The 19,319-nt window shown below is 43.5% G+C and overlaps 1 protein-coding gene across 1 annotated transcript in view; it reads left to right on the forward strand.

Annotated features, from left to right (window-relative positions):
- The window catches only part of LOC120052663 (KN motif and ankyrin repeat domain-containing protein 4-like), a 42,983-nt gene extending 27,908 nt beyond the window's left edge, over positions 1–15,075 (forward strand). Inside the window, exons 5-10 of the mRNA XM_038999708.1 lie at positions 4,241–4,507; positions 5,621–5,705; positions 12,353–12,572; positions 12,886–13,028; positions 13,523–13,723; positions 14,754–15,075. Of these exons, the coding sequence (XP_038855636.1) occupies positions 4,241–4,507; positions 5,621–5,705; positions 12,353–12,572; positions 12,886–13,028; positions 13,523–13,723; positions 14,754–14,912 (1,075 nt within the window). The 3' untranslated portion in view covers positions 14,913–15,075. The remainder of the gene's footprint in view (positions 1–4,240; positions 4,508–5,620; positions 5,706–12,352; positions 12,573–12,885; positions 13,029–13,522; positions 13,724–14,753) is intronic.
- Positions 15,076–19,319: the final 4,244 nt, after the last annotated feature.

Below are 19,319 nucleotides of genomic sequence, written 5' to 3' on the forward strand. Positions count from 1 at the left end.
CATAGAATTAAAGATACACTTGTTCTTAATGCAACCGCTGTGTCAGATTTCAAAAAGCTTTACGGCAAAAGCACAATATTCAATAATCTGAGAACAGCGTTCAGCCACAAAAGCAAGCCATACAGTTACCCGCCAAATTGTGCAGTCAACAAAACTCATAAAAAGCATTATAAATCTTCACTTACCTTTGCTGATCTTCGTCGGAATGCACTCCCAGGACTCCCACTTCCACAAGAAATGTTCGTTTTGTTCGGTAATGTCCATAATTTATGTCCAAATAGCTATTTTTGTTAGCGTGTTTGGTAAACAAATCCAACGTCAGGAAGCGCGTTCACTAAAAGCAGACAAAATGTCCAAAAGTTCCGTAACAGTCAGTAGAAACATGTCAAACGATGTATTGAATCAATCTTTAGAATGTTTTTAACCTGTTTGGGCTGCAGCCCGACACCGGTACACTTATGACAACATCCAGCTCAAGTGCAGGGCGTGAAATTCAAAAGATATTTTTTTTAAATATTTAACTTTCACACATTAACAAGTCCAAGACACCAGATGAAAGGTACACATCTTGTGAATCAAGCCAACATGTCCGATTTTTAAAATGTTTTACAGGGAAGACACAATATGTAAATCTATTAGCTAACCACGTTAGCAAAAGACACCACTATTCTTACTCCATCAGTTTTTTACTCCATCAGTAGCTATCACAAATTCGACCAAATAAAGATATAAATAGCCACTAACCAAGAAACAACTTCATCAGATGACAGTCTGATAACATATTTATTGTATAGCATATGTTTTGTTCGAAAAATTTGCATATTTCAGGTATAAATCATAGTTTACATTTCAGCTACAATCAGAAATTGCACCGAAAGCAGCCATAATATTTACAGACACCAACGTCAAATACCTAATTACTCATCATAAAACATTTCTGAAAAATACATAGTGTACAGCAATTGAAAGACAGGCATCTTGTGATTCCAGACAATATTTCCGATTTATTAAATGTTTTACAGCGAAAACAAAATGTAGCGTTATATTAGCGTAGCCACAATAGCCAGAAACACTTGGGCGCCCACGACCAGTTCACATGCACGACAGATATTAGAAATAGCATCATAAAATGTTTCTTACTTTTGGTGATCTTCCGTCAGAATGTTGGACAAGGTGTCCTTTGTCCAGAACAGTCGTTGTTTTGATCTGGAACGGCAAATATCCCTCTTCATTTAGCATGGGCACTTGCCAAGTGGCACGGATCACTCCAACGTCAACAAAGTCAGAGAACGGAACACGGCAAAACTCCCGAAAAAAATTCAATAATCTGATTCAACTATATTGAAAAAACATACGTTACGATGATATGGTCACATGTATCAAATAAAATCTAAGACGGAGATGTTAGTCGTTCATAACGACAGCTAAACAGAAGGCATATCCATGTCCTCTTTCGCGCGCTCCAGAAACAGGATATGGATGGTCACGTCAAACAAAGAGCTTTTATTCCACCTCAGACCAAGATAGACACGAAATTTCTTCTCTCACCGCCTCTTGACAACCAGGGGAAGGTGTATGAAGTGTATGTAGACTCTTACGTATCACGCCCATGTATAGGCATGAAGTTGAACAGAGCATCGATTTCTGACATTCCACTTCCTGGTCAGGAAGTGTGCTGCAGAATGACTTCTGTTTCACTCAGAGAAATAATTCAAACGGTTTTAGAAACTAGAGAGTGTTTTCTATCCAATAGTAATAATAATATGCATATTGTACGAGCAAAAATTGAGTACGAGGCCGTTTGAAATGGGCACGATTTAACTGGCTACTCAATACTGCCCCTTGCAGCCATAACAGGTTAACATAAATCTTGAATAACGTTCCAACCGGAGAATTACATTGACTTCAGATGTGCGATGGAACACAGCTCCCTCTCATGTGAACGTGCATGGTCAGAGCATGGTCAAGTCATGATAGACCTGACTAATTCCTGTCTCCTTCGGCCCCACTTCACAGTAGAGGCATCAGACAAGGTTCTACAGACTGTTGACATCTAGTGGAAGCCGTAGGAAGTGCAAACTCATCCATATCTCACTGTGTATTCAATAGGGTCTTTGTTGAAAATCAACCAACCTCAGAATTCCCACTTCCTGTTTGGATTTTTTCTCAGGTTTTTGCCTGCCATATGAGTTATGTTATACTCACAGACATCATTCAAACAGTTTTAGAAACGTCAGAGTGTTTTCTATCCAATACGAATAATAATATGCATATATTCGCAACTGGGACTGAGGAGCAGGCAGTTTACTATGGGCACCTCTGAGCACCTTTCAAGCTACTCAATACTGCCCCTGCAGCCATAAGAAGTTAAAACTCAAGCCTCTTTGCTTGACATCAGGGGAAAATCTAAAGAAATCAGTCAAGACCTCCACAAGTCTGGTTCATCATTGGGATCAATTTCCAAACGCCTGAAGGTACCACGTGCATCTGTACAAAAAATAGTACGCAAGTATAAACACCATGGGACGACGCAGCCGTCACACCGCTCAGGAAGGAGACGTGTTCTGTCTCCTAGAGATGAAAGTACTTTGTTGCGAAAAGTGCAAATCAATCCCAGCAAAGGATCTTGTGAAGATGCTGGAGGAAACAGGTACAAAAGTATCTATATCCACAGTAAAACAAGTCCTATATCGACATAACCTGAAAAGCCAATCAGCAAGGAAGAAGCCACTGCTCCAAAACCGCCATAAAAAAGCCAGACTACGGTTTGCTGCAGATGGGGACAAAGACTGTACTTTTTTGAGAAATGTTCTCTGGTCTGATGAAACAAAAATAGAACTGTTTGGCCATAATGACCATCGTTATGTTTGGAGGAAAAAGGGTGAGGCTTGCAAGCTGAAGAAACCATCCCAACTGTGAAGCACGGGGGTGGCAGCATCATGTTGTGGGGGTGCTTTGCTGCAGGAGGGACTGGTGCACTTCACAAATAGATGGCATCATAAGGGAGGAAAATTATGTGGAAATATTGAAGCAACATCTCAAGACATCAGTCAGGAAGTTAAAGCTTGGTCGCAAATGGGTCTACCAAATGGACAATGACCCCAAACATACTTCCAAAGTTGTGGCAAAATGGCTTAGGTATTGGAGTGGCCATCACAAAGCCCTGACCTCAATCCTATAGAAAATGCGTGGGCACAGTCAACTTAGTGTATGTAAACTTTTGACCCACTGGAATTGTGATACAATGAATTATAAGTGAAAAAATCTGTCTGTAAGCAATTGTTGTAAAAATGACTTGTGTCATGCACAAAGTAGATGTCCTAACCGACTTGCCAAAACTATAGTTTGTTAACAAGAAATTTGTGGAGTTGTTAAAAAACGAGTTTTAATTACTCCAACCTAAGTGTATGTAAACTTCCGACTTCAACTGTATATTATTGCTAATTAGCTGTTCTGTGAATGGAACATTTTCACTTTTTTTAAAGGGTTCACTGTGTCATATAAAAAATGTAATAGCCTGGTTATTAGCCACGGGGGGACCAGGATGAATATGTATGAACTTTCCAATTTGTAAGTCGCTCTGGATAAGAGCGTCTGCTAAATGACTTAAATGTAAAATGTAAATGTTATGGTTGCTCCTAACCTTTGACCCATACCAGGAAGTGCATGCTGTATACCTCTGTTCAGATGTTTTCTCCATCCATACCCTCCTTGTCCTTCATCACAACCCAACTTTAAGAACACACACACACACACACACACACACACATTGCCTTGAGAACATAGCACAGACCTCCCTCCTTCAGACCCTGATCCCATGACCTCTCCTTACACTGCCTCTATTTGTCCTTCTCCTTCTGGCATTCTGTGGCCCCTGAACAAAAGGTCCACAAACATCCATGAAGGAACACTATTCTATACCAGACCTTAGTCTATCTGACCTTAGTCTTTCTGATCAAGGGCCCTATAGAAGTTCCTTGACAGTGACAAAAACCTACAAACACACATACCTTTTCATGAAGTACCGTCTAATTATGCACCTTTCCATGAACCATCTACACCTGACCAAGCCATGTTCTCACTGGTCACAGATGTTAGTGATTCCAAGATGTTACACAAAAATGCTATGTTAGGCCAATGGCCAGCCCACATGGGTCTGAATGGCCTTATTTGATCATTTTAATGCTCTTCCAACATCTGTACTCTCACTGATGTTGTTTGTGCTGTTGTTAATGTCTAGGTATGAGACTACCTCGAGTGAGGAGGAATCCAGTGAGGAGGAGAAGGGGGAGGTAGAGGAGGAGGAGGTGGACAGCTCTGAGCTTGAGGAGGAGCAGGAGAAGGAGGAGGGAGCTGGAGCAGCTCAGGGCCCGGGGGAGGCCACAGCTACAGAGGAGGAGGCCCAGGGAGCAGGGGCCCAGGCTGGGGAGACAGAGGGCCATGAAGACTCTCAGGACCCAGAGAACAGCCAGGCACTCCTGGAGGAGCAGCCAGCTGCAGCATCAGGGTATGTAGGGAGATAGAAGGAGAGTGTGGATGTGCGGGGAAATGGATTATCAAAAAAAGTCTCATTATTTAAGTAGTGAGATAGAGCAGTTGGTGACCAGAACATTTGTTGTTTAACTCCCACTGTGGGCAAGCCACCAGGCAGTTATTGATCAAGGTTCTTTACCCATATTGGTTCATTAAATATCATCCAGAGTGGATGACTTCTGAAATGATAACCGCACGCGGTTTTGCCGCAACAGAGTAGAGCAACACCCTTCAATTGATGAATGAGACAGGTGCTGAGTGAGGCTTTAATATATCAGCCGTCCACCCCACTGATGGCGCCTAGCCCTAGAATGGTCCGGCCCCTTCCGCTGCTGACGTACCAGACATATACACACATGTATGCACACACACACAAGCACACACAAAACACACACACACACACACACAAGCACACACACACACATACACACAAAACACACACACACACACACACACACACACACACACACACACACACACACACACACACACACACACACACACACTGAAGTGTGATTCAGTTACATGGAGGATGTGTTGGATATGTTGACTTTTAGGCTTCGTCTCAGAAAAGCCCTCCGGGGCCGTGCTATTGTTCTGTCTGTGTTAGTCAGGAAGGAGCAGGCGGGACATCATGTAGGCTCTACATTGTTGTTGCCATCATGACATGCAGCGGCGTGATGAGAAAACAGATATGCCATGATTCTATATTACCACAGGGGATAAAGTTCCACAGTGAAGAGATAGGAAAAAGTACAGTCGTGTGTTTATTGCTTTCGATGAGTCATCGTCACATAAGTATACCTTCATCTTTATTTATAGTCTCGGTAAAGTTAATGTCAAGAGATGTAAGCTATCATGTTTCATAAGGAATGTGCTTTGCATTATGCTACCGTTGGATTTATGTATCTGCTTTTTGCTTATGCTTATGAGCCAGGTATGATTAGGCCTGGGATGTTTTGAGGGACTTGATTTCCCTACTACGGTTCATGCTGATTTAATCCAGACCATTTCACCACCACATATGTCTGTCTGTCAATATGAATTGCTATGAAAGGTAACTTTAAGTCATGTCATGTTCACACAGGGAGACGATCGATAAGGGCTTCATGGAAGCGTGTCACTACATTAAGGATCGTATGGCAGAGGTGGTGGCCCCCGATGTAGAAATGGTAAGAACGGTTCCCTTCAAACTGTCGTGCCTGAGGTTAGTCGTAAGGCCGACACCCTCTTCACATACAGTACCAGTCAAAAGTTTGGACACACCTACTCATTCAAGGTTTTATCTTTATTTTGACTATTTTCTACATTGTAGAATAATAGTGAAGACGTCAAAACTATGAAATAACACATATGGAATCAGGTAGTAACCAACAAAAATGTTAAACAAATTAAACAAATCAAAATATATTTTATATTTGAGATTCTTCAAAGTAGCCACCCTTTGCCTTGATGACAACTTTGCACACTCACCCTTGGCATTCTCTCAACCAGCTTCATGAGGTAGTCACCTGAAACACATTTCAATAAACAGGTGTGCCTTGTTGAAAGTAATTTGTGGAATTTCTTTCCTTCTTAACCAATCAGTTGTGTTGTGACAAGGTAGAGTTGGTATACAGAAGATAGCTCTATTTGGTAAAAGACCAAGTCCATATTATGGCAAGAACAGCTCAAATAAGCAAAGAGAAACAAAAGTCCATCATTACTTTGACATGAAGGTCAGTCAATAAGGAACATTTCAAGAACTTCACAAAAACCATCAAGCGCTATGATGAAACTGGCTCTCATGAGGACCGCCACGGGAAAGGAAGACCCAGAGTTACCTCTGCTGCAGAGGATAAGTTCATTAGAGTTAACTGATTGCAGCCCAAATAAATGCTTCACAGAGTTCAGGTAACAGACACATCTCAACATCAACTGTTCAGAGGAGACTGTGTGAATCAGGCCTTCATGGTCAAATTCCTGCAAAGAAACCACTACTAAAGGACATCAATAATAAGAAGAGACTTGCTTGGGCCAAGAAACACAAGCAATGGACATTACACCGGTGAAAATTTGTCCTTTGGTCTGATGAGTCCAAATTTGAGATGTTTGGTTCCAACCACCGTGTCTTTGTGAGACGCGGAGTAGGTGAACGGATGATCTCCGCATGTGTGGTTCCCACCGTGAAGCATGGAGGAGGTGTGATGGTGTGGGGGTGCTTTGCTGGTGACACTGTAGGTGATTTATTTAGAATTCAAGGCACACTTAACCAGCATGGCTACCACAGCATTCTGCAGTGATACGCCATCTCATCTGGTTTGCGCCTAGTGGGACTATCATTTGTTTTTCAACATGACAATGACCCAAAACACCTCCAGGCTGTGTAAGGGCTATTTGACCAAGAAGGAGAGTGATGGAGTGCTGCATCAGATGACCTGGCCTCCACAATCACCCGATCTCAACCCAATTGAGATGGTTTTGGATGAGTTGGACTGCAGAGTGAAGGAAAAGCAGCCAACAAGTGCTCAGCATACATGTATGTGGGAATTCCTTCAAGACTGTTGGAAAAGCATTCCTCGTGAAGCTGGTTGAGAGAATACCAAGAGTGTGCAAAGCTGTCATCAAGGCTATTTTGAAGAATCCAAAATATATTTTGATTTATTTAACACCTATTTGGTTACTACATGATTCCATATGTGTTATTTCATAGTTTTGATGTCTTCACTAATATTCTACAATGTAGAAAATAGTAAAAATAAAGAAAAACCCTTCAGTGAGTAGATGTCCAAAGTTTTGGCTGGTACTGTATGCGATCCATGAACAGCTTGGGATTTGAATCCCAGCCCGACTGGTATTCACTCTATGTACTTCATTTTTGTACCGCTTTCAATAAAAACTGAGAAAATACCTGAAAACATATTTTTTGTACAGTACAAGTGCTAACAAACGTGAACCCTAACCCTACCTTGAAGTCCACACCTCGGCTAAACCCTAAACCCACCCATAACCCTAACCCTAGCTTCATGTCCGAGTACTTCCGGCACCGACCGAGATGGCTGCCTCGCTTCGCGTTCCTAGGAAACTATGCAGTATTTTGTTGTTTTATGTGTTATTCCTTACATTGGTACCCCAGGTAATCTTAGGTTTCATTACATACAGTCGGGAGGAACTACTGAATATAAGAGCAACGTCAACTCACCATCATTACAACCAGGAATATGACTCTCCCGAAGCGGATCTGGTGTTTTGCCTTCCACCCAATACAATGGATCTGATCCCAGCCGGTGACCCTAAACAACGACGCCGAAAAAGGGGCAAACGAGGCGGTCTCCTGGTCAGGCTTCGGAGATGGGCACATCGCGCTCCACTCCCTAGCATACTACTCGCCAATGTCCAGTCTCTTGACAATAAGGTTGATGAAATCCGAGCACGGGTAACATTCCAGAGAGACATCAGGGATTGTAATGTTCTTTGCTTCACGGAAACATGGCTCACTCGAGAGACGCTAACGGAGTCGGTGCAGCCAGCTGGTTTCTTCACGCATCGCGCCGACAGAAACAAACATCTTTCTGGTAAGAAGAGGGGCGGGGGTGTATGCCTTATGATCAACGAGACGTGGTGTGATCATAACAACATACAGGAACTCAAGTCATTCTGTTCACCAGATTTAGAATTCCTCAGAATCAAATGTCGACCGGAATTCTCTTCGATTATAATCACAGCCGTATATATTCCCCCCCAAGCAGACAGATCGATGGCCCTGAACGAACTTTATCTGACTCTTTGTAAACTGGAAACCACACACCCTGAGGCTGCATTCATCGTAGCTGGGGATTTTAACAAGGCTAATCTGAAAACAAAACCCCCTAAATTCTATCAGCATATCGATTGTGCTACCAGGGCTGGTAAAACCTTGGATCATTGTTATACTAACTTCCGCGACGCATATAAGGCCCTCCCCCGCCCTCCTTTCGGAAAAGCTGACCACGACTCCATTTTGTTGCTTCCAGCCTACAAACAGAAACTAAAACAGCAAGCTCCCGCGCTCAGGTCTGCTTCGAGACTGCTTCGATCACGTGGATTGGGATATGTTCCGCATTGCGTCCAACAACAACATTGACGAATATGCTGATTCGGTGAGCGAGTTCATTAGAAAGTGCATTGACGATGTCGTACCCACAGCAACGATTAAAACATTCCCAAACCAGAAACCGTGGATTGATGGCAGCATTCACGTGAAACTGAAAGCGCGAACCACTGCTTTTAACCAGGGCAAGGTGACCGGAAACATGATCGAATACAAACAGTGTAGCTATTCCATCCGCAAGGCAATCAAACAAGCTAAGTCCCAGTATAGAGACAAAGTAGAGTCGCAATTCAACAGCTCAGAAACAAGAGGTATGTGGCAGGGTCTACAGTCAATCACGGATTACAAAAAGAAAACCAGCCCCGTCGCGGACCAGGATGTCTTGCTCCCAGACAGACTAAATAACTTTTTTGCTCGCTTTGAGGACAATACTACCAAAACCTGCGGGCTCTCCTTCACTGCAGCCGAGGTGACTAATACTTTATATAATATATAATAATTTAAACGTGTTAACCCTCGCAAGGCTGCAGGCCCAGACGGCATTCCCAGCCGCGTCCTCAGAGCATGCGCAGACCAGCTGGCTGGTGTGTTTAACCTGTCTGGCTCCGGGGTTCCGCTAGCGGAACTCCTCCCACATTCCACTGAAAAGGCAGAGCGCGAAATTCAAAAAATATTTTTGAGAAATATTTAACTTTCACACATTAACAAGTCCAATACAGCAAATGAAAGATACACATCTTGTGAATCCAGCCAACATGTCCGATTTTTAAAATGTTTTACAGCGAAAACACCACGTATATTTATGTTAGCTCACCACCAAATACAAAAAAGGACAGACATTTTTCACAGCATGCACAAAACCAACATAACTAACCAAGATCCAACCAAACTAACCAAGAAACAACTTAATCAGATGACAGTCCTATAACATGTTACACAATAAATCTATGTTTTGTTCGAAAAATGTGCATATTTGAGGTATAAATCAGTTTTACATTGCAGCTACCATCACAGCTACCATCAAAAATAGCACCGAAGCAGCCAGAGTAATTATAGAGACCAACGTGAAATACCTAAATACTCGTCATAAAACATTTCTGAAAAATCGATGGTGTACAGCAAATTAAAGACAAACATCTTGTGAATCCAGCCAATATTTCCGATTTTTTAAGTGTTTTACAGCGAAAACACAATATAGCATTATATTAGCTTACTACAATAGCCTACCACACTACCGCATTCATTCATCAAGGCACGTTAGCGATAGCAATAGGCACGTTAGCGATAGCGAATAAACCAGCAAAAGATATTAATTTTCACTAACCTTCATAAACCTTCATCAGATGACAGTCCTATAACATCAGGTTATACATAGACTTATGTTTTGTCCGAAAATGTGCATATTTAGAGCTGAAATCGGTGGTTATACATTGTGCTAACGTAGCATCTTTTTCCCAGAATGTGCGGATATTTTTATGACACTCAACTATTCTGACCAAATAACTATTCATAAACGTTACTAGAAAATACATGTTGTATAGGAAATGATAGATACACTAGTTCTTAATGCAATCGCCGTGTTAGAATTCTAAAAATAACTTCATTACGACATCCAGCTTAGTTATAGCGAGAGAGTGCCCAAAATCTGGGCGCAAACTACTAGTTCACATGTTCGACAGATATATGAAATAGCATCATAAAATGGGTCCTACTTTTGATGATCTTCCATCAGAATGTTGTACAAGGGGTCCTTTGTCCAGAACAATCGTTGTTTGGTTTTAGAATGTCCTCTTCTCCAGTCAATTAGCACGGAAAGCTAGCAAAGTAGCGCGAAGCTCTCCTTCCTGAACAAAGGCACACAACGCAACACGCCTAACGTCCCGAATAAATTTCAATAATCTAATAAAACTATATTGAAAAAACATACTTTACGATGATATTGTCACATTTATCAAATAAAATCAAAGCCGGAGATATTAGTCATCTATAACGACAGCTTTTCAGAAGGCAATACCAGGTCCCTTCTCTCACGCCCCAGAAAACAGGAAACTGGTGACACGTCATGCCAAGAGCTTTTATTCGACCCCAGATCAAGTTATACACTCCATTTCTTCTCTCACTGCCTGTCGACATCTAGTGGAAGACGTATGAAGTGCATGTATACTAATAAATATCAAGGACATTTATAGGCAGGCCCTAGAACAGAGCATCGATTTCAGATTTTCCACTTCCTGTCAGGAAGTTTGCTGCAAAATGAGTTCTGTTTTACTCACAGATATAATTCAAACGGTTTTAGAAACTAGAGAGTGTTTTCTATCCAATAGTAATAATAATATGCATATTGTACGAGCAAGAATTGAGTACGAGGCCGTTTAAATTGGGCACGATTTTCCCCCAAAGTGAAAATAGCGCCCTCTGTCCTCAACAGGTTATTAAGGACATATTCAATCAATCCTTATCCCAGTCTGCTGTTCCCACATGCTTCAAGAGAGCCACCATTGTTCCTGTTCCCAAGAAAGCTAAGGTAACTGAGCTAAACGACTACCGCCCCGTAGCATTCACTTCCGTCATCATGAAGTGCTTTGAGAGACTAGTCAAGAACCATATCACCTCCACCCTACCTGACACCCTAGACCCACTCCAATTTACTTACCGACCCAACAGGTCCACAGACGACGCAATCGCAACCACACTGCACACTGCCCTAACCCATCTGGACAAGAGGAATACCTATGTGAGAATGCTGTTCATCGACTACAGCTCAGCATTTAACACCATAGTACCCTCCAAACTCGGCATCAAGCTCGAGACCCTGGGTCTCGACCCCGCCCTGTGCAACTGGGTCCTGGACTTCCTGACAGGCCGCCCCCAGGTGGTGAGAGTAGGTAACAACATCTCCACCCCGCTGATCCTCAACACTGGGGCCCCACAAGGGTGCGTTCTGAGCCCTCTCCTGTACTCCCTGTTCACCCACGACTGCGTGGCCATGCACGCCTCCAACTCAATCATCAAGTTTGCGGACGACACTACAGTGGTAGGCTTGATTACCAACAACGACGAGACGGCCTACAGGGAGGAGGTGAGGGCCCTCGGAGTGTCACCCCGCTATCGGGTTGTGTTGTACGGGTGACCGTACAACACTAACCCTAGCCTCAACCCAACCCTAACCTTAACCTACTGCAACCCTAACCCTTGTTAGGCACAACACCGTACAACAGACATATTCTGCCGGTAATGTACCAGGAGAGTGTGTGTTGTGTGTGTAACAGTGTGTGTTTGTGTCTCCCCTCAGAGACATGTTCTGACAGCGTTGTACCAGGAGAGTGTGTGTGTGTGTGTGTGTGTTCTCTCCCTCTGTCAGAGACATGTCCTGATGGTGTTGTACCAGGAGTGTGTGTGTCATAGTGTGTGTGTGTGTGTTCTCTCCCTCTGTCAGAGACATGTCCTGATGGTGTTGTACAAGGAGTGTGTGTGTGTCATATTGTGTGTGTGTGTTCTCTCCCTCTGTCAGAGACATGTCCTGACGGTGTTGTACCAGGAGTGTGTGTGTCATAGTGTGTGTGTGTGTGTGTTCTTTCCCTCGGTCAGAGACATGTCCTGACGGTGTTGTACCAGGAGTGTGTGTGTCATAGTATGTGTGTGTGTGTGTTCTCTCCCTCTGTCAGAGACATGTCCTGATGGTGTTGTACCATGAGTGTGTGTGTCATAGTGTGTGTGTGTGTGTGTGTGTGTGTTCTCTCCCTCTGTCAGAGACATGTCCTGATGGTGTTGTACCAGGAGTGGTTCCGTGTGTCCAGTCAGAAGGACTCTCTGGCTGACACCGTCACCCTCTACCTGAGAGAGGTGGGCATCGCCACGCCGACCCTCCTGCGTTACATCGTGAACCTGGCCGACGGTAACGGCAACACAGCGCTCCACTACAGCGTGTCCCACTCCAACTTCCCTGTGGTCAAACTGCTGCTGGACACAGGTACGGGATAATCATACACCTCTCTCCAAAACCCCGCACTCTCATCTATCAATTCAAATCTCTCTCACCCCTTTTTCTCTCTCTCACCCCTTTTTCTCTCTCACCCCTTTTTCTCAGTCTCTCTAGCTCCCCTTTTTTTCTTCTCCATACCCTTTTTCCTCATCGAGTCCTTAGCTATTGACTTGAAATGGCCTGTTGTGTGAGTTTGTATGTGCTCGCGGAACGCTTGAGCACCCGTACGTATGTCTGTGTGTGTGTTCATGTACTTTTGGTTTTGTGTACTGTATGTGTGTGTGTGTGTGTGTGTGTGTAGGTCTGTGTGAGGTGGACATCGTGAACAAGGCGGGCTACACAGCCGTGATGCTGGCCTCCCTGACAGCTGCTGATGGATCAGAGGACATGGAGGTGGCTCTGCAGCTACTGAGACAGGGAGATGTCAATGCCCGCGCCAGCCAGGTACACAAAACATGTACAAACTCTCTCAACCCCCCCCCCCCCACCCCCCCACACACACACACATTGTACACTCACAGACACACATTAACACTGAGCCGCTGTATAGTCACACTAACCTGCACTCAGGCAGTCACAGACTGTATATTCACTCAGCTATCTACTGTATAAGCCATTCTATAGACATTGAAACACCTGCACACAGTCACCTACAAGCCCTTTTTTTTACCTCTCCTGCACAAATGAGTTGTTGTTCACCTTTTAAACCTTCATACTTTTGTTTTATATTTTCTTGTGTGCCCCAAAAAAGTATATATATTTAGCAAAAAATACCTATACTCAATACAAACCTACTCACCCAGTCACTCAGGACCAGTGTATTTGACTCTCTTCCTCACACTCATTCTTCCTACCACAAACATATATCGTTTCCCTCTCTCACGTTTCCTTCCTGTGCTCTTTTCTTTTCTCTTGCTTCTCTCTCTCCTGGTTTCTAGGCAGGGCAGACGGCTCTGATGCTATCGGTCAGCCATGGTCGTACAGCCATGGTGCGGTTGCTGCTGAGCTGCCAAGCTGACCTCAACATTCAGGACAAAGACGGTTCGACCGCACTCATGTGCGCGTGTGAGCACGGTCACACCGAGATCGTTCGGGTGCTACTGGAGTCTGGCCACTGTGACACCAGCCTCACAGACAAGGTAGGAACGCACGCACACACATGCTGTACACATACACACATCAGGGCATACACACAAACATGAACACATACATACCACAGGAGATTGGTGGCACCTTCATTGGGGAGAATGGACTCGTGGTAATGTCTGGAGCAGATTCAATGGAATCAAATACATTGTTTCCATTTGTTTGATGCCATTTCATTTGCTCTGTTCCGTTCCGTATTATGAGCCGTTCTCCCCTTAGCAGCGTCCTGTGGTACATACAGTACATTTACTTTTGGACTTCCCAAAATGTTGCATTTCAAAACAACACAACAGTGCCACCACATGGCTAAAACTGTGAAGTGCATCATGTTAATTTAATTGAATGAGTACAGAGACTCGCAGAGGATGTCAAATCCCCTAACCTTTGGGCTGCAGGGAATTGACCAGAAACACACTATCCTATTTTACCTCCACCGAGTGATAGCAGCATGGGCAGCCAGATATTAGCTTCTAGGTTAATGACTGGTTTGTAGTGATGTCTCTCTGGGTTTGACACACTAATCCCTCCTAGAAGGCATTACACTGTACTTGATGTGTAGAGGTGTCTGTATGCGAATTGCGTGGATGCTATGGCTAGAATCAGACCTTGTGTGAGGCCTCCAGGGCAAAGTAGACCCTGGAACCCCATACATCACTGTGTGGGTGTGGGCTGTGGCAGACAGGCTGCAAATATCACTCTCTCTATCTCTTCCTTTCCCATGGTCCTGACATGGTATTATCCTGCTCTCACTCTCGTCCGATTCAGAGTCAGACGCATTATCCATTGCACCACTGGCCCATTGTGACAATAAAATGTTTTGGGGTGTAGGTTTTGCCTGTACGCTCAATACCCAGGTCTCCTGTTTCTCCTGTTGGTCCCACTGTGGGAAGGGGAGGGAGGGAGGGGTCTAAAGCACACATTCTCTGGCTAGTGGAGAGGACAGTGTTCACTGTTCAAACATGATTGACCCACACTGTTTTTGTTTTCTCTAAAAGTGAATCAACATTCTCTCTCTCTCTCTAGGATGGTCAGAGGGCTGTGTCGGTGGCGGTAGCGTCCTCCCACGCTGAGATAGTTGACCTACTCAAGACCCACTCAGATTCCACCACCACCCAGGCCTCCAACCCCTCTACCACCACCTCTGCCACCATCATCACCACCACCACAGCCTCTCTCCTCTGAGCCCCCTCCCGTAGCCCCTCTCTAACCCCTACCCCAGCCCCGGACCCACCCACCCTGGACCCACTATACCCCGGACCTCTTTCCCTGGACCAGAGGAGGCTGGTGGGTGGAGGTATAAGAGGACGGGCTCATTGTAATGGCTGGAGTGGAATAAATGGAACGGTATCAAACGGATCAAACATACGGAAACCACATGTTTGACTCCATTCCATTAATTCAAATGCAGCCATTACAATGAGCCCGTCCTCCTATAGCTCCTCCCACCAGCCTCCACTGTCATGGACCATACCCTTTTCCAGACTGTCTGGAGGACAGACAAAGGCTGTATTCACCACCACTGCCTATGTCTCCCCACCGACCAGAGCTCAGCTCACAGATAGGCCTATTGGACTGGAGCCCCACGGAACCAGAATAGCACACATTCTTCACATTTCTGCCAACATTTAGTGAGTGGGAACAATGTATCAACTGTTTGGCAGCCAGCCAATGTGACACTCAAAAACCCAGTAGCAGTGGCGACAGTGGTGATTGACAGGTGATCCAGGAAGAGGGCAGAAGGACACCAGAAGGATGATGGATTGCTGCTTTCTAATATAAAACAAGCTATTCAGGCCAAAATAATCTTAAACACATGATTTACCTTAAAAATCGGTCATTTTATTATCAATACTATGTTTTTCCTTTTTCCTTTTTATACCTGTAGCTAGGTTTCCATCCAATTGGCAACAGATTTTCATGCGAATATTTTAAAATCCGCATAACGAAAATATGCACATTTTCCACCCGATGGTGTGTTTTAAGCAAACTGACTTGCGGCAGGAAAATTAAATCTGTGCGTGATGTATTGCACACAAAATTTAAATTTTCGCTTAAATTCAAGTTCAACATTTTTTGTTGTTGTGTGTTTAAAAAAGATATATGTTTAACCTTTATTTAACTAGGCAAGTCAGTTAAGAACAAATTCTTATTTACAATGACAGCCTACCCCAGCCAAACCTGGACAACACTGGGCCAATTGTGCGCCACCCAATCACAGCCGGATGTGATACAGCCTGGATTCGAACCAGGGACTGTAGTAACTCCTCTTGCACTGAGATGCAGTGCCTTAGACCGCTGCGCAACTTGAGAGCCAAAAGTTCAATCAACCAATTAATCAATCAAATGTATTTATAAATACCTTTTTCCATCAGCAGATGTCACAGTGTTATACAGAAACCCAGCCTAAAACCCCAAACAGGAAGCAATGCAGATGTATAAGGGAAAAACTCCCTAGAAAGGCCGGAACCTAGAAGAAAATATAGAGTACCAGTCCCTGAAGGCTGGCCAGTCCTCTTCTGGCTGTGCCAGTTGGAGATTATAGGAGTACATGGCCATTAAAGCCAGATAGGTCAATGAACGTTTGAACATATTGAAGAACTAAGTCAATGTGTTTCCATCGCATTTTACACTAGTTTTGACACAAAAACTGTTGCCTTAAATATCAAATATACCTACTCTGGTCAGCCAACAGCTCGCAGATACACTGCGGGTAGGCTAATCTACACAGTGAGATTATTATGGATAAGAATATTTGCATTTGTCAAATGGCAGTCAAGCATCGATCATCATGACACCAGAATAAGACCCTCGATATTTATTCGAACAGAACATAAAGTTCACAGCGTGCACTTTCAACACCCTGTGAAGTTCATCATAATTGACTTAATATGTAGCCTAATAAACTGCATGGCTTCCCGAGTTACTTATTTGCGCATAAAGGTGTTTCCAGCGGCATTTCACGCAAAATAAATTTTACCGACACAAAAATATCCCACCATGTCTAACGAACAAATTCTCTGTCGGCATTTATAAAATTGTTACGAAATTTCCTGTTTGCATCACAGCTGTTGTGATTTTTTTTTTATACGGTCTGACTTTACTCACATGAAAACTGGATGGAAACGTGTTCATTAATGACATCACTATTATTTTATATTTGGACATGAGCCATTTATTTAACTAAATACAGTCTGAATGTTATTATGGCGTTTTATCAAATACAGACAGTATATTTATTTTGCAATGCAATTTGTTTCACTCTGTTTGATTGACACACGCTGTACATATCCAAGCTTGGTTTTCGTCAGTACGGCCTGACGACTGACTCACTCAGACGTCTTCCAATATGAAGGTTGTTCAGAAGGACGCAACACGCAGCAATATAACAACCCTCGCAGAAGCTACACAAGCTACAGCTGCAGTATGTTGCAGAAACTGTATACTCTACTGAACAATTGACTTTCCCGCTCTATCTCTCTCTTTGTCACTCACACACCTCACGCTCACACACACTCTCTCGCTCGCTCCACTGTAATACATCCCTTCCTCTGTCTGCCTGCTTCTAGACGACAAATTAAATGATGTATGCACCCAAATTGCTACAAAATGCACAACGAATGTCAGGCTATTTTACATTCCAGATACAGTGTCATTCATATCTCTACAGGACTATGGTGCAACATCACACCACTGAGCACGGGAAGCCTTGCAGTAGACTACTATCCATCACTGGCCATAATGTAATAGGGGTTGTAACATTTTCTGTAACGTTTCAGTCAGTTAGTAATGTTACCACCCCCTGTCCCGTACGGACACACACAGGCTGCTTTCACTGCTAGAAAAGTAGAACGGTTGTTTTTAGGGGACTTCTCTTCTCTCTTCCACACCCACCTCTTCTCTGTATTGAACGATGGCTGGTGTGAAGTAATGGCATGATGAGAATATCCTAGCTTGCCTATCAGAAAATGAAGAGGTATGTGGCGCAATGTGGTTTTTCATACCCGGTCCTTTAAGAACCCAGTCCTAAAGGAAAGGGGCTGTACTCACAAGGTGGGGTGGTGCTGTCTCTCTCACCTGTTCGTCAGAAACCTCAGCTTAGGAGCTGAATACTGACCTCTACTGGTTAAAGAAGTATATAGTTAACTACCTGAAGATACAGTATTGTGAAAAATATATCTGGTATTGTCTGACATTTGCTCTTAAATATATTTAGTATTTATTCAAAATGCTATATTTTTACAATATACAGTATATGCATGGGCCAATAGTCCAATGAACATGTTGGAATTAAATATGTGAATGTATTGGTTCTTCTGGATGGTATATATACGCTGATTGGTCTACTCTAAAAAGCAATGTGACTGTTAATTGGTTGGGTGGTTCATGCTCGTCTCTTATTGGACAAGGCTGTGTACTGTACTGTGTCAATAGGACTGACTGTTGTAATACTTTATCACAATCAGATGTAAACAGCTGTACCTGCCTGTAATATTCCTACTATCAAATTGGCTTTAATGTTAACCATTTGCAAATCAAAGAATTGCTTCTAAATAAAAAATGAAAATTTGAACCTGTTTTGGGTAGAAGTGTATAATGTGATGATCCAATGGATATTATCATCTAAGGTGCATTAGCCCCTGAAGGATGGCTGAATAAGTGCACACTTATTTTTTCCCCCTTCTGACCATCTACAGTGCGTTCGGAAAGTATTCAGACCCCTTGATTTTTTCCACATTTTGTTACGTTTCAGCGTTATTTAAAAATGGATTACACAAAACATTTTCCCTCACCAATCTACACACAATAGCCCATACTGACAAACCAAAAACATACGTTAAAAAATAAAATACCTTATTTACATAAGTATTCAGACCGTTTGCTATGACACTCGAAATTTCCATTGATTATCTTCATTGGAGTCCACCTGTGGTAAATTCAATTGATTGGACATGATTTGGAAATGCACACACCTGTCTATGTAAGGTCCCACAGTTGACAGTGCATGTCAGAGCAAAATCCAAGCCATGAGGTTGAAGGAATTGTCCGTAGATCGCCGAGACAGGATTGTGTCGAGGCACAGATCTGGGGAAGGGTACTAAAAAATGTATGCGGCATGGAAGGTCCAAGAACACAGTGGCCTCCATCAATCTTACACGGAAGAAGAATGGAATCACCAAGACTCTTCCTAGAGCTGAGTTCACGGCCAAACTGAGCAATCGAGGGAGAAGGGCCATGGTCAGGGAGGTGACCAAGAACCCAATGGTCACTCTGCTAGAGTTCAATAGTTTCTCTGTGGAGATGGGAGAACCTTCCAGAAGGACAACCATCTCTGCAGCACTCCACCAATCAGGCCTTTATGCTAGTGGCCAGACGGAAGCCACTCCTCAGTAAAAGGCACATGGCAGCCCGCTTGGAGTTTGCCAAAAGGCACCTAAAAACTCTCAGACCATGAGAAACAACATTCTCTGGTCTGATGAAACCAAGATTGAACTCTTTGGCCTGAATGCCAAGCATCACGTCTGGAGGAAACCTGACACCATCCCTATTGTGAAGCATGGTGGTGGCAGCATCATGCTTTGGGGCTGTCTT

The sequence above is a fragment of the Salvelinus namaycush genome, chromosome 8 (genome assembly GCF_016432855.1).
Source record: "Salvelinus namaycush isolate Seneca chromosome 8, SaNama_1.0, whole genome shotgun sequence".
NCBI classification, from domain to species: Eukaryota; Metazoa; Chordata; class Actinopteri; order Salmoniformes; family Salmonidae; genus Salvelinus; species Salvelinus namaycush.